We start from the raw sequence: 15,789 nt of genomic DNA on the forward strand, positions 1-15,789 counted from the left end.
GATTGAAATACACTAATAAAGAAAAATCCATATTAGATTCTCAGTTATAAAAAGGCATCTATTCAAAACATCTCTTGCCAAAATACAAATTTAAGAAATATATTAAGATTGAAATATATATTATTCAAACCAGAAGTATTCCTAACATGCCAAACATCAAACATTGTGTGTAACACTACGATAATTAAAACAATATGGTGGAAACCCAGGACCAAACGAAGAGCTCAACAGAACTGAAAAAATCTTTAAAGGAAAATGTATATTTTGGAATTTAGCAAATAATAGTGGTTGTATTTTATATCAGTGGGTGAAGATAATCTATTCATCCAGTTGCTTATTTGGAAAAACAATTAAGTTAAATCTCTACCTCATACCATACACAAAATTTAGAGGATTTTGAAAACTTAAAACTCCTGGATAAATGGGAAATGCTAGATTATTTAAAACTTTTTAACTATTAAAAACACTGAAGAAAATATTTTTATAATATTGGGGAAGGACAGACTTCCTAAAATGACATTAAACTCGGAAACAATAAAGGAAATGATTTTCTGATAAAACATATGAATTAAAACATGTATATGCCCAAAGTGACTATATGCCAGGTTAAAAGCTAAGTATCAGAGTAAAATAATAACTATAATCTATAGAAACAAAGATAACTACATATAACATATAAAATGAGCTCTCACAAATGAAGAAATACAAAGAACCAAATGGAAAACAGGCAAAGGTAAGCAATAAATAGAAAAATAAATTAATTGAAAAGGTTCAACCTTCCTAGTAATCCACAAAATTAAAATTTAAACAACAATGAAATATTTTACCCATCACGATCCCAAAACTTTTAGAGATTATTAACATCCAGGGTGGATTACACTATCAGTACGTATAACACAGAAAGCCTTTATCCAAAAAAAAAAAAAAAAATTTGGCTTACACATACAAAGCACACACACACATTAGTATATATATATGAGAAAAAAAACTGAGGCCTATAAACCAGTTTTCAAAACCTGCTCACTTTCTGCATGATGTACATTGCATTTAATTGTTTATAATATACTGATTACTTGTTATCAGAAAAATTAAAATAATACACTTTCAATGACATCACAATAGAAATTATAGATAATCCTATCACTCACTTGTGGTCCTTGAAAATGTCCACCAGAAAATTTTGGTTAATAGCTGGAAATATCTTAAAAAGCTGCTTCTCCTTTAGTTTAGTGGCACAATCTTTTTCAAACATAAGTGCCTCCCTTTTCTAAAACAAACAAAAAAGACAAAAATCATCCTTCAGATGGAATTTATAACACTAATCATGCTGATCCAAAAGCATGGTTATTTTGTTGCAAAAAGATTAATCATTTAAAAGCAATCACAGACTTTCTTCACTGATTAAAGACTGAAATTAGTAATATAAGTATTCTTGCACTATTTATTTATATCCCATTTTTTGCAAAGTATTTGAAGCTGTTCTTTGATATACACACACAATCACACAAGTACATATATGTGTGCAAGTGTATATAAATATACACATACTCTCACATATACATACCCAGCATATTCAGACATATTATATAAAACAGATGAAGATATATGTACACATATATAAACAGGATATAAATAAATGAAGAAGTCAGAGAGTAAAGTAAGAATATAGGATAAAGCTAGCAAATAAAATTAGTATATAAATGCATGCCATAAAATCCTGTACAATTGCTAAAGATGGGCCACAAATTCAGTTCTGAGCTTCTTAGTGGCCAAAGCAAAGGGGGAAACAAAGATTCTCAGTGTCCATAAAATAAAAACAAACCAGTTGCTCAGGAGAAGTACAGCTTTTTCTGGTACTGAGACCTGAGAGAAATTTCTCCCATGGGTCCTCATAAAAGGGACACTGTGTGATGCTGTGAACAACGTCCTCAAAAACATATTCTCCTCAATGGGCAGAAACTACAATGTACAAATAAGTTGCAAATTCAGGTTGACAGAAAATCTTAAAATTCACAATTTTAAAAATTTTCACAAACATATTTACTCCAAAATAACTGTATGAGACCTGTCACTAATTGTTGTTTTCTCACGAGTTACAATCAGATCCATTTAAATTGCCAAACTAAAGAACTTTCTTAAAAATGTGCTTTTTAAATTCTAACCTAGGAATGTGGTAAACATTCTTAAAGTGATTTCTAACTCTGAGACAATTTGTTGACGTTGTGATGTAGGTACAGAATATTTTTGTTTGCTAGCAAGATGCTAATATCTGAAAAATAACTTCCTATAAAATTTCAAAGGTGACTCTGAAAATATAAAAATTGCAATCATCTAGGACAACCTTAACATATTTAGGTCATTTATAATACCAAACAACAATAAAAGAGGATTCACAACAGGTGACAATCTGACCAGTAAAAGGGACTGGTAAAGCTGAACACATCACACATCACAAGAGTAACGGAAACAAGCCACCTCAAGAATTAAAAATATTTCATGTTTTATTTAAGATACACATTATAATCTGAATTTACTAAAAAATTCAGTGATCAGATAGATTTGCTAGCACCCTACCAGGTCACAGAGTTTCTAAACTACAAATTCTAAGGTCTCATCAATGAACTGAAAACTCATGACCTTATTCTACTCATATATTATGCCTAATGTTTATTTTATATTCTTTGCTTAAAAAAATACAAAGTGTATTTCTGCTTTGGAGATGAAGAGTGAAAAGAAAGCATTAAGTAAGAAATTCTCTTACTGAGGCTCTACCTAAGGAGAAGTATCCTTGGGACCAAATAAGTTCAGCTTCTATTTACCCAACCCATAGAAAGATAAGCAAAATTCACTGATAGAAAAAAGAAAAATGCATTAAGTTGGGAAGTGAAGGTACTCATTTGTTCACTATTACACTGAGAAATTAATTAAAAGACAGATTAGAACCATAGTTTCAGCATTAAAAATGGAGTTTCAGGTAAAGGTGTCACACCATTTGGGCATAAGTTATGAGATTTCCTTATTTTTAAGAAAATACATTTCTCCAATTTATTACATATATAAATGAAGAGGATATTTGAAAGAACACTACATTATAAGACGTTACCAAAGAGGCTGCTCCTTGGACTATGTAAACATGCAACAATGGTAACATATTTCCAATTTAATTCACAAAATAACTGGGAAAAATAAATACGAAGGTAGAAGAATCCCATCATTCTTCCTATGCCCCAATTCTATGTATTGCAGCCAAATATAAAGGTGCTCCTTTTGAAGAGTCAAATGAGTAAGAAAGTAAGTAAAATGTTTTAGATACATCTAAGAATTATTTCTTTTCTTTGAGAACTGGACTAAATAACCTCTAAGTTCTTTTCCTTTTTGATTTTGAAATTTTCTAATACTAATTTTCAGAATTCCAAAAAAGGCTGAGAAGAAATGCAAAAGAAACCAAATTCACTTATGGCCTCATAAAATCTGATATGCTGAATAAGGAACAAAAATAAAATTCAAAATAAAGTTTCTGTTTGAACTTGTTTGACTGAAAGTTACAAAAAGAAGAGTATTCAATTTCTTAATTCAAATTCATAAGTTTCTAAAATGATTCTCTAAAAAATTTTGTTTTGAAGTTGGGATAGTTCTTTAATAGCAAGACAAACATTTCTTTTTACTGATTTATGAATAAAATTATCTTTAAATGAAAGATTTCTTTCATGTTTTTCTAAAATTAAAGAATTATAGAAGTAAATACTAAAAGCCAAAAAAATGCAGCTTAATCACCTGCAAAATTAAATCTAAAATAACAGTTTCGTACAGACAGGCTTTTTTTTTTTTTATAGAATATCAACTAATCTCCCAGAGGCAAAAACCTCCAGCTTCAAACTTCAAAACAATTTTCAATTTTAACATTAACTTCAATCAGGTTAAATACAGATTCCAGACTAGAAAATTCAGAATTAAATGAAAATCACAAAGTAAACATACAATCAACCTAGAGTCAGAGACAAAGGCTTAATGGTTAAGGCTTAATACTAACTCATACCAAATCATGTTTTTCCTGTAAGGCAATTTCTTCTGACATTATTTCTCTGAGTGACACTTTTTTAGTTTGAGTGTTCCAATGATCCAATAAGGGTAGCAGTTCAGGTGCTGCTAAAGTCTTCAGTAATTTTTTGCCTGTTCTCTGAGATGACTTTTGTTCAGGATTATCAAGACCAATACTCCCAACCAGGGAAGGATCTACAAAAGCAGTATAAATAGTGTCAGACCCTCAACAATAAATATACAAATTAAGCATTACTCATTCTGTTACAACTACCTCAGAAAGACCAAAGAAACATGATTTTTTATTTCTAGCTTCTATAACGTAACTCTGAGGTTTCAAAATAGATAGTCACATAATTGCAAACGAGACATATGTATAAATGTAGAAACGTTTCAAATGAGCAAGGATGTGGGTATCATTGTAAATCAACTCAATACTTTCTACTTTTTCTAATATTTATTTTGAGAGAGAGAGAGTGAGAGAGAGAGAGAGAGCGCGCACAAGAGCGAGTGTGTGCAGGCTGGAGGAGAGGGGCAGAGAGAGAGGAGAAAGAATCCCAAGCAGGCTCTGTGCTGTCAGCGTGGAGCCCGACAAAGGGCTCAATCCCAAGAACCGGGAGATCATGATCTGAGCTGAAATCAAGATCAAACCAACTGAGCTACCCAAGTGCCCCCCCCAACTCCTTTTTTTTTTTTTTTTTTTTTATTACATCAACACAGAAAAAATGACACACACATACATTGGTAAACAAAGGGAGTTGTAGCCCGGTGGTAGTGACCAGCTAGAGTAGCTCTGGTCAGCTCTGCTCAGCCACTCCAAGGACTGAAAGGACCAATATTCTGGCAAACCTGCAACCCACTAGAGGCACACAACAAATAAATACTGAACAAATGATATATTCAACACAAGGAAGAAACTGAACATTCTAAGAAGTTCACAATAACAAGATTTAATGTATAATATTTCAGCATCTTTAAGGGTAGCAGCATATTTTATATATTCCTTTGCTTTCCCAGAGAATAAAGAAACAGCAGATACTGCCATCCACATAAACTCTGATACCCTTCCAGTACCTCTAGCTCTCAAATAGCTTTAGCTCTTGAAGCTACAACTAAAGCACACCCAAAGAATCTTCAACCTGGAGTCCTAGTGTGAGGCGTATAAAAGAAGCGTTTGAAGGAAACGTGCACGAAAGGAGGCCCATTAACAGGTCCACCACCCTGCACTAATCACTGACAACACTACCTAAGAAGTTGTCTGGAATCAAATATTGTCAATTTGGCAGATGTTACAAAAGCAGGCTGACTTTTGTGCTCTAATAATATTAACATCAGTAAAAATTCTGAATAACCAAGTAACAACTGAATGATGCTCTCAATCAAACACATGAACATGTTAGTGCTCTCAAACCAGAACAAAATTTTAAACAGGCAATACCCTGACTATACGTATTAGAGGACACCGCAGGTGGTCCACTGCGCTCATGAAAGTTAATTATGGGTGCTTTTTAGTTCTTCTAGCTTTATTTTATTTCAATATTAAATGTTAAATATTTTAAAAGAACTTTAATTTCAAATCAAAATTCTTGGGTAACACATTTTGTGGCAGTATGTTTAATAATGCATTAAAATTCATACACATACACCAAGTTTCAACATCATGACAAGAACATTAGAAGTAAAAATATGTGTTTTACCTCGCGTAAACTTGCCAGAGGATACTTCTTCTTGTCTTTGTCGCTCCTAAACACAAATGCAGGACAGGGGATTGGCAAAGGAGGGTGCATTATAAAATAAGATTATATTATTTTTCTCTAGAAATCACTTCTCCTTGTAAAACTATCAATTGTCCTTGCCAAATCTAAGTAAAACAATAAAATATGATTATGAAGTAGGACTATATTAATATATTTCTGCCACTTACAGAGCTCTTAGGCTGGTTTTGTTTTGTTTTGTTTAGCAGTTTTTGAAATTTAATCAATCAGTGCTACAAGTCTTTAGAGTAAAAACTATTTATGATTTTTTCTCTTAAAAAAAGTCAACAATCATATTGAGCTCCATCATTAGTTATATAATTTGGCCCAACTGGAAATAATCAAAAATACTAGAAAGAGGAAAAATATCAGTAACCTATTTACTGATAAAAATTCATTCTCTCTCAAAGTCAAAATTCAATAGAAATCTTTCATACAACAGATTCTATTAAGAGCAAAGTGAACACAAAAGGAGCTCTTTATAAAAAGAAGCCTACCAACCATTATAGATTCTTTCCATTTCTCATGAATCACTTTAGCCAGATTCAGATCTATATGAACCACACAATCCTCAACTGTTAGAGACCCTTGTGAGGAGGGAAAAAAGAAAAGAAAATATAATCATTACTCATTATACATTTTGAGAAAACATACTCAACCACCTGATGCATCATAAAACTAATTCATATTATTACTAACCTGTATTTCTAGTTCTAAAGCTCCTAGAATAATTTTTTTATGTGCTATGTCACTGTTTTCACACTTCTTGGTGGGTGCAATTATACAATGCTTCATATATTTAAGTTATTCCTGTCCATCAGTTTACCTGAATATATTTAAGATATTCATTTCCATTAGTCAAGACTTTTCAAGAAGTGTGTTCTAAGAAATTAGTGTTGCCTTAAGTATATCTGGAGTAGCACCACAGATTCAAAAAGGTTCAACTCTGCAAATAAGTATGAGGTAAATACCCAGAAAACTTTCAACATATGCATGGGATGAACACAAACTCCATATAAATACTCTCTATTTCTTTAAATTACATTTTTTTGAAATACTCTATAAACAAATGTGTCAAAAATAAGGTATATTTCAGTTAACATAGAACATAATTTCAAAATGGAGATAGAACCCTGAATCTGTTTCTATTCACACAAAGATACATATTTAGGTAATCTTTTTCTTTACCTGAATCAATACCAACAGGGCCAAATAATTCATTGAGCTGAAAAGCCAGCTCAGGAGGTAATGCCAATTCCAAACAGTCTATGGTCAGAGATTTGGCCATCATTGGCATGGGATTCAACATCTCAGTTTTATCTTCTTCACTAACTCCAGCTGACAAAGTACTCTCAGCCATTAGAATTTTTTCCATTTCCTGTTCATCTTCATTCATAAATTCTTCAGTGTTTGGAAATTTCACATAAGTCTTAGGAAGATTTTCATTTTTCTTTATTTCAAAAGAGTCAGTAAAATCAACTTCTTCATTTAACTCCAAATTTGAAGTGCTCGATACAGAGTTTAAAACATCAGACAAATTCAAAGAAGAATGTATACTGTCTCCAATCTCTGTGACTTCTAGGTTCTTCTCCATGTCCCTCACATCGTTAGCAGTAGCAGCTTTTAGAGTCCCTGGAAAAGGCTGCTTAATGTTATATAAACCTGGAAGTTCTGCTTGACTACCAGGAAGTACTTCATTAGTATTCTTTAGATCTGTAGTGGCATTAGGAAATAAATCTGTTATGAATCCTGGTTTTTCAGTAGTGATAGCTCTTATTTCTGCCTGCTCTGAGTGTCCCTTTTCTGAATCACAGGTAGACTGCACATTAGTGTTACTGACAACAGTGCCATGGCCAAATTCTGGCACAGAAGAAATAGAATCCTCCAAGGTTCCTCTTTGGCTAATAATTTCCTTCAAATTTAATCCCAGAGAAAACGGCCCAATTTGTGCTTCGTCGTATGATTTTTGGATATTCTCAAATTCAGTATCCTCACATAATTTAGTTTCAGAGTCCAACAAAAGGCTTGTAGCCCAAATAATATCTTTGTTACACCTCTCATATAAGTCTTTTAGGGCTTCTAATGAAAAGGACCCAAAGAGTTTACAAAGAATGTTAAGATTTTCAGATTCATCAGCACTGGTGAGCTCACTTTCTTCAACATATGTGCTTTTATCATACATTACCCTATATGGAATTGTTTCTTGAATGTCTAATTTTGTGTTAATATTGAAAGCTTTTGGTTTAAATCCATCTAATCGTCCGGTTAATACTCTCACAGAATCTGAAACACTAATTTTATTCTTTTCTATTTTCCATAAGAGAGCAAAATCCTGTGGTTCAGTCTGGGTACACATGCCTTCTTCTATTCCAGGGACTTTCTTAAGTTTTCCTTCTGGAAATTCTGCTAAAGTTTGTGGTCCTACTACTCCAGGAATAGTTGGCCCACTATTGGTAAAAGTAAGAGACAATGTGTTTTGTCTATGAATCTTTTTACTTGGACAAGTTTTATTCTCACAGGCCATTTCACTGGATAGCGATTCAGAACTTCCTAAAGTAGAACTGGAACTACCCAGTGTTTTTAGTTCTTCAGGGCTTGTGCCCCAACAGGCCTCATGTGCTGTGTAGAAGGCTATTTCATTCAAACTGTCATTAGTTCCAAATTCTAGGTTGGGTTCCTTTAAGCTGTCTTTTGGCATTCTTGATCTGTGCTCTCTCTGAGCTAAAGAATCAGATGAAGGCCAGTCACCCACAATGCTGAATGATTGTTTTTCAGTATTTTTATACAGATCAAACTGAGAGTGACTGAAAGATTCTGAAGCATCATCATACTCTGATTTCTTGTCCTCCTCTGTACTTTCATGTGGAGATTCTCGCTGCTGGATGTGATCAATATTCACAGATAGACTATTATCTAATACTTTGCGTGTCTGAGGGCGATTATACTTTTTGTCACTTTGTACAGATGAAGTTTTTTCAGTTTTTCGGTTCCTTTTTGTCCTCTGACCAATAGTCTTATCAACTGGCCAATCACCAACAAAATTTGATAGCTCATGTCTTGGGAACTTTTCCAAAGTTGATTTGCTTTTTGGTTTTCCAAAGGCTTTTTTCTTTACCATGGCTCTTTCTTCCAATATTTCACCAGGTGAAGATTTTTCATTTTGAAATGGTATAGTATTTGAAAGATCATAGTCTTGATTATTTTCACCATAGCAAATACTTGGTGACACTCTCTCTACGAAACTATCAGCATCAGTTTTACTATATTCTTTTTCAGAAGCCATTTCTACTTGCTCTTCTTTCTCACTTTTTTCTGTTGCTTGTCCTTTGCTTTCAGAATCAGAAAAATACATGTCTGAAACTTCCTGAATGAAAGCACTCTGAATGTTAGGATTCATACCACTTATTTCTCTTCTTCCTTTGTTTAAATCTGCATTAGACAGATATGTAACATTCTCAGGTAATATAGTTTCTTTGGTCCCTTCAAGTTTCTTCACTTCAGTTAACTCTAGATGCTTCAAAGATGAGGATAAAACATTTTCTTCTTTTTCAGAGGTAATATCTTCATTGTCTCTTGGGCTGTAAGATTTTTTTTACAGTATTATAAGGAAGTCTCTTAATGTTGCTATTAACATTGTGATTTAAATTAAAAAAGCATTTCACTGAAAGACAAGACACTTAACATTTCTTCTAAAACTTCTATAATAAACTACATTAATTAAAATTATAAAAGCTAATCGCGATCTTTTCCTAGTACATTATAAACACATCCTTTCATTGTAACCCTAACACCTAACACAATGCTTGGCATATAGGAAGCACTCAAACTTTTTTCGAATAAAAAACATGAGATTTTCAGTTAAGGTGTTCATATGCCTTAAATATTAAAGGTTCTAAATTTGTTCCCAGAAGAGGACACCTGGCTTCTCTCAGAACCATTTAAGCTTAATATGTGTGAAACTAGGTCTGCCTCTATTAACATCTGTCATTTGCTACAGAGGAAAATACTTAAGCTTCATTTACAAAGTCACGAAGAGTCAACATGATTTGCACAACTAAGAGAAATGAGAGAAAGGGAGGAGAGCTGTCATTTGAAATGTCACCTGCTAAATTTTTTAAAACCATTCTCAATGTTAATTTCAGACTCAACAGCACTTTTGCCTAATCATTACACTTTCAACTTCAATACTTTTTCCTTAGTCAATTTATCAACTCATCTTCCTTTCTTTCTTTATTCCAGGAGCTCTCAAAGTCCCACCTCTCTCATGAAGCTTCCTAAGTGAAATCACATCTAACACTGAGTTTTCTACATGCCAGATGCTATTCTAAGTCCCTTTTAAGTATTAATTCATAATCCTTATGAAATTCTTATGAACAAAGTGTTATGATTGCCATTTTAGAAATGAAGAGCTGAAGTATAGAGAGATTCTATAATTTGTCAAAGATTACAAAGCCTTGGAATTTGAAGCCAGGAAACAGCTCAGGAGCCATGCTCTAAACCACTTTGCAACACTGCTCCTCAATAAAAGAATATTTATGAATTTTCTATTCCCATCTCCTTTTTTAATAGAGATTCACCAGCCCTTATCATCAAAAAGTATGGGCGATTTAGACTTCTATCTATATTTAAGGTTATTCTTTAACTTGCCTACTTATTCAATTGTTTATATGTCCTAAATGTTTAACAGAATCAGTACCATGCTGGATTGCAAACTTTCAAAAGGCTATGACTTGTATTACTTATTCAAAGCATTTCATTAATAATCAATTTTTATAATACTAACTTGAAAGAGTATTTTCACTAATACCTAAAGAAACACAAAATAATGACAGGCGATAACCAATGAATATTGGAATAGTGGGAAGTTACACAAAGAAAGCAGGAGTATTCACAGTATAAACATGGACCCACAAAACCCTGAGGACCCACAAAATCCCATGCCATTGCTTACATAAATTTACTTCTCTTGCTAACCATATACATCTTGTTTCAGGTAAGACAATGATCTAAACTCAACAAATAACAAACATCTATTTTTATTTTTAAAGTTATTTGGCAGTGATTTCACAAGCTACAAAATTATTTTTTAAATTATATTTCAAATTGAATTTTTGTACACAGGGACTTTAACCTACCTAGTACTTCTGTCCTCACAAGAATATGCACACAACTCAATACGTTCAATTTTCTCTGGAACTGAAGAACTCATGATTATTGGCACTGAAACAAAACGCTGATAGTGTTCCAGCATTCTTGTTATTTTTTCTTTGCTTACCCCATGAATATTACGCCTAAAAATTCCAGGGCAGAAAAGGGTAGAAGAAATATTGGTAATTAAAGTTTAAAAAAAATGGAACACATAACACCAAGAAAAACAATGATATTATTTTTCATTTTTTTTTAACGTATACAAAATAATGCTCTATTTCTAATATGTAAAAATATCTAAGCTGGTTTGTCATGACACAATATATACAGACTCTAATTTTCATCTTATTCAAGATGTCTTAAATAACCATTTTTTAAATCATTCCATATAATCTTTTCCAAACATCTTTTGTCAACTTGGAAAAAAACAACAGATCCTAATAACTTTAAAAGAAGCTATTCTCAAGCTCTGCAAAAAAAAACTTCATAAGAGTATGACCATTACTTCAAGACTTTAATTATTAACTAGTAAGTAAAAAAAATTCTACTAGTCTTCCATTTAGGCCACTATGGCAGACTAGATGTCCAAAGGGCCCTCCTGTTACAATAAAACTGAATCCCAAGTCAATTTAAGCAAATGTATATTTGAATACATTTTAAGTTCAAGCAAAGAAAAAAAATTCCTTGTATCTGAAGTCTCTGGATATCCAAATATGAAATTTGTTGTATTTGTGCTTTCACTCATGGTAGCTTATTTCTTTATTTTTATGAACTCATATTCCGTTGAACCTAATATTAAAGGATCCTTAGGCCTTAAACTGGGGGTGCTTTCCTTCATACAACACCTGGATTTGCATCTGCCAGGAGGCCAGATGGTATGCTTTAGTCTCTCAAGGATCTTAATCTTCATGAAAACATCTCAGGTGCAACACTCCTATCTTGGGTTGGATCCAAGGCTCAGTGTCTGGATCCCAGGGCTAAAATTAGTATTTGCCATGCTGGCAAATCTGGCTTTCATATTTACCTACCTCAATCTTGTCTGGTTTCAGATCACAGAGAAGCAGAGATAGAAAATATGAAAGAGAAGTTAAGAGACATAGACATAGAGGACAGAACAAAAAGGCAGTATACATCTAATCCAAGTCCCAGAAAGAGAGTACATGGGACAGAAGCAATTTAAAGAAAAATGGCTGAGAATTTTCCAGAACTGATCAAAGACACAAATCCCCTGATCTCTGAAGCCCAACAAATCCCAAACAAGATAAATAAGGAATCCACTAGAAACACGGTGCTGAAGCTGTCATTCACCAAAGGTAAAGAGATGCTGTTGAAAGTAACCAGAAATGAAAGAAAGAAAGAAAGAAAGAAAGAAAGAAAGAAAGAAAGAAAGAAAGAAAGAAAGAAGGAAAGAAAGAAAAAAACCTAGTTACTGACAAAGAAACCAAGTATTAGAATCACAGCTGACTTAACAGTAATGGAAGGCAAAAGAGAATTAAACGTTATCTTCAATAACAGAAACTGTCAATCTAGAATCTATACACCCAGTGAAAGTATCTTACAAGAATGAAGGCAATAAAAGAATTTTCAGATAAAAAAAAAAATGAGTTTGACATGAAATAGAACTATACTGTAAAGAAATTCCTAAAAGATGAATGTCAGACAGAAGGAAATTCCCAGGTGAAAGATCTATGATGCAAGAAAAATTAAGGACAAAGCAATAACCGTATGAGTGAAAACACACATTGTCTGTACACTGTACAATCATAGCACGTAAGTTGGAAGGCAGGTAAGTATCAGAGTTAAAATGTTTGAAAATATTTTTATTTTTGAGAAGGCTAAGAAAATGGTTTAACCTTAAATTTAAAGTTTGCATGATAAAAGTTTTAATGTAACCATTAAAAGGAAAAAAATATTGTATATAATTTCCAAATTAATAGAGAAAGAAAAAATAAATAAGAAATTTGCATTCAGTGAAAAAAAAATCCAAAATAAGGCATAATAGGAGGGAAAGAAGTCAAATATATAATTTTCTGCGATAGGAGAAAAACAATCACAGGAAAGGTGAGATAAAGAGAAAGTGCAGAGTGAGACAGTAAGAAGCAAGACCAATTATATGAATAACCAAAATAACTATAAAAGAACTAAGGTTAGCAACAAAAAGCCAAAGATGGACAGAGGTTTTCTGAAAACCTAATCATACTAGTTATAAGAGATATGCCTAAATGTAAAGACACTGAAAAGTTCAAAAGTAAAAGTATGGAAAAAGAAATAACACTCAAATCCTAAAAGGAAGCTGGTGTAGTTCTATTAATATTAGACAAATTAGACTTTATAACTAAAATTAACATGAAGGATAAAAGAAAATCACTTGACAAGGATAAATGGTTCAATTAGACAGATATAAAAATTTTAAGCTTCTAAGCACTTTAAAAAATATCCTCAGAATAAAGTGAAAATAGGCAGAATTATATAAGAAGAAATGAACATACTCAACATAACAGAGAGAGAGTTCAGCACACCCTCTCATGCAGATTTCCTCATTCCTCCCTTAAACATTAATCCATCAAGCAAATTTTTTTAAAAAGATGTGAGCAACAGAATAGGCATGATTTAATAATATATTAACATACTATAACATACTATATATAACAAAGCATATATTTTTATCAAGCAAACAGGAAACATTTATAAAACACTGACAATATACTAGGTCACAAAATGTATCTTTTATACTATCAGAGAATTAGTAATCACACAAATCGTACAATCTTACCTACTACAGTTAAACTGAAAATGAATTTTTTAAAAAACATGAATTTAAAAATAACCTTTTCAGAAATTTTAAAACATAGTTCTAAATAACCCAAGGGTTAAAAAGTAAAATTAATCAAAATGCAAATAAGGGAGTAAATGATAAAAAGAAAGTATTCTATATTAAAATTCTAGGAGCATTAAACATAGTACCTAGGGAAATTCATAGCATCAAATGCTCATATAAAATAACCTAAACTTTCAAATAAAATCTTATAAAAATAACAGAATAAACAAAATAGATTTTTTTAAAAAGCAAACGAAGTAGAATAAAAGAGAAGCAGAAGTGAATTGAACATAAAACAAACTTATAATAGAAAGATTAAGCAAGCAAAGTGATGTTTATTTGAAAAGGCTAATAAAAAATCTGATCTCTGGTGAGAATAATCAAGAAAAAAAGAAGACACACATAAATACATTCAGATTAAAAAGAGGAACGTAAGTATGGATGCAGCAGAAATGTAAAGGTAAGAGAATACTATATTTTAATAAAGTCTAAATAAATTTGAAAACTTTGGTGTAATGACAAATTCTAACTGAACCTTCTTACAAAGAAATCACCAGATCCAGACAGTTTCATAAGTAAATTCTATCAAACTTTCAAACTCACATAAACTCAGAAAAGAGAAACAGAAGAAACACCTTCTAATTAATTTTATCAACCCAAAACCATGATATCAAAACCAGACAAAGAAAGGGCAAGGAAGAAAAAATTACTGGTCACTCATTTATACAGATGCAAAAATCCTTAACAAAATATTAAAAAACCAAATCTAGTAATGTATCAAAAGCATATAAAAAGGAATGGAAGTACTGATACACGTTACAATAGGGATAAAACCTTGAAACATTATGCTAAGTGAAAGATGTCAGACACAAAAGGCCACATATTGTATGATTCCATTTATGGGCAATGTCCAGAACAGGCAAATCCACAGAGACAGAAAAGCAAATTAACATTTGCCAAAGGAAAGGGAGAATTGGGAGTGACTAATAGCAGGTACAGGGTTTCTTTGTGAGGTGATGGAAATGTTCACTAATCAGAGAGTGGTGATGGTTGCACAACATTATGAATACAGTAAAATTAGGTTACCCTTTAGTTAGCATTAAAATTAGTTAAAATTACCAAGAAGAAAATACCCTGACCAAACTCCAGTTATGCCTATCTCTAAGGGAATACAGAGCACAAAGCAAAACACATGATGTGTCCATGTCGTAGGGTAACATTTTTATTCAAGTCAAATAATCACATAAAAAAGCATAAGTTTTGGGAGACGGGCAAGGAGAGGGGAGGGTAGTGCAATACTTGGATAGTTGGACATCTGCTAACTTTTCCACCTATACCTCCCTCACTTCCTTTCAGTATTCTAAGTCACCAGGCAGCTACAATGATTTACTCCTCCCATAGCAAAAGGTTCAGGTATGCCAATCCCCAGGGTCTATTCTAATTTCAAATATTGACATTATATTATTAATAAGCAATAAAGTACTGACTATATAAGACAATTGTAATTCTTCTGTTAATTAACTCAGTATTAGGAATAAGATACAAACTCTTCAAAAACTGAAAAAGAAAGTCTATAGGAAATACAAAATTTGTTACAAAAGCTGCAATCCAATCTATTTTGTTTCATTGATTATTTATAGAGAGAAAAAATCTAGATGGACTTTCTATCACTGCCATAAAATTAAAAACGTGTTAGATGGTCTCTACATTTTACCTTGCAAGTTCCTTTGGTTTGAACTTCCACCATGTGTCCGGTTCCCGGAAAAGAACTTTATATTTATGTTTTTGAGACTATGTACAAAAAAGACAAATGTATTTAAAAATAATTACTTCCATGAAACTAAAGGAATTGTTTCCAAATTCATAGCATGTTAACTGAAAGAACCTAAAGATTATCTAATTGTGATGGGTTTGTTAAATCGGCAAAATGCACAATCTCATTGACCCAGCAATTAACTTCCAGAAATTTATGCTACTAATAAATTATTATATGACTGCAAATACACACACACATACACACACACACACACA

The 15,789-nt window shown here is 32.3% G+C and overlaps 1 protein-coding gene across 12 annotated transcripts in view; it reads right to left on the reverse strand.

The window, feature by feature from the left end:
• The window catches only part of N4BP2 (NEDD4 binding protein 2), a 75,889-nt gene that overhangs the window by 25,667 nt on the left and 34,433 nt on the right, over positions 1-15,789 (reverse strand). For 10 of the 12 annotated variants that reach the window (XM_027055662.2, XM_053217447.1, XM_027055658.2 and 7 more), the window contains 7 exons: positions 15,473-15,549; positions 10,928-11,083; positions 6,981-9,370; positions 6,294-6,379; positions 5,736-5,781; positions 4,037-4,233; positions 1,149-1,267 (listed from right to left, as the gene is read on the reverse strand). In XM_027055662.2, coding sequence (XP_026911463.1) covers positions 1,149-1,267; positions 4,037-4,233; positions 5,736-5,781; positions 6,294-6,379; positions 6,981-9,370; positions 10,928-11,083; positions 15,473-15,549 — 3,071 coding nt within the window. Of the gene's footprint in view, positions 1-1,148; positions 1,268-1,822; positions 1,960-4,036; positions 4,234-4,778; positions 4,898-5,735; positions 5,782-6,293; positions 6,380-6,980; positions 9,371-10,927; positions 11,084-15,472; positions 15,550-15,789 lie in introns of those variants that run through there. The other 2 variants (XR_008296350.1, XR_003418851.2) reach the window with 2 other exon arrangements.

The sequence above is a fragment of the Acinonyx jubatus genome, chromosome B1, assembly GCF_027475565.1.
Source record: "Acinonyx jubatus isolate Ajub_Pintada_27869175 chromosome B1, VMU_Ajub_asm_v1.0, whole genome shotgun sequence".
NCBI classification, from domain to species: Eukaryota; Metazoa; Chordata; class Mammalia; order Carnivora; family Felidae; genus Acinonyx; species Acinonyx jubatus.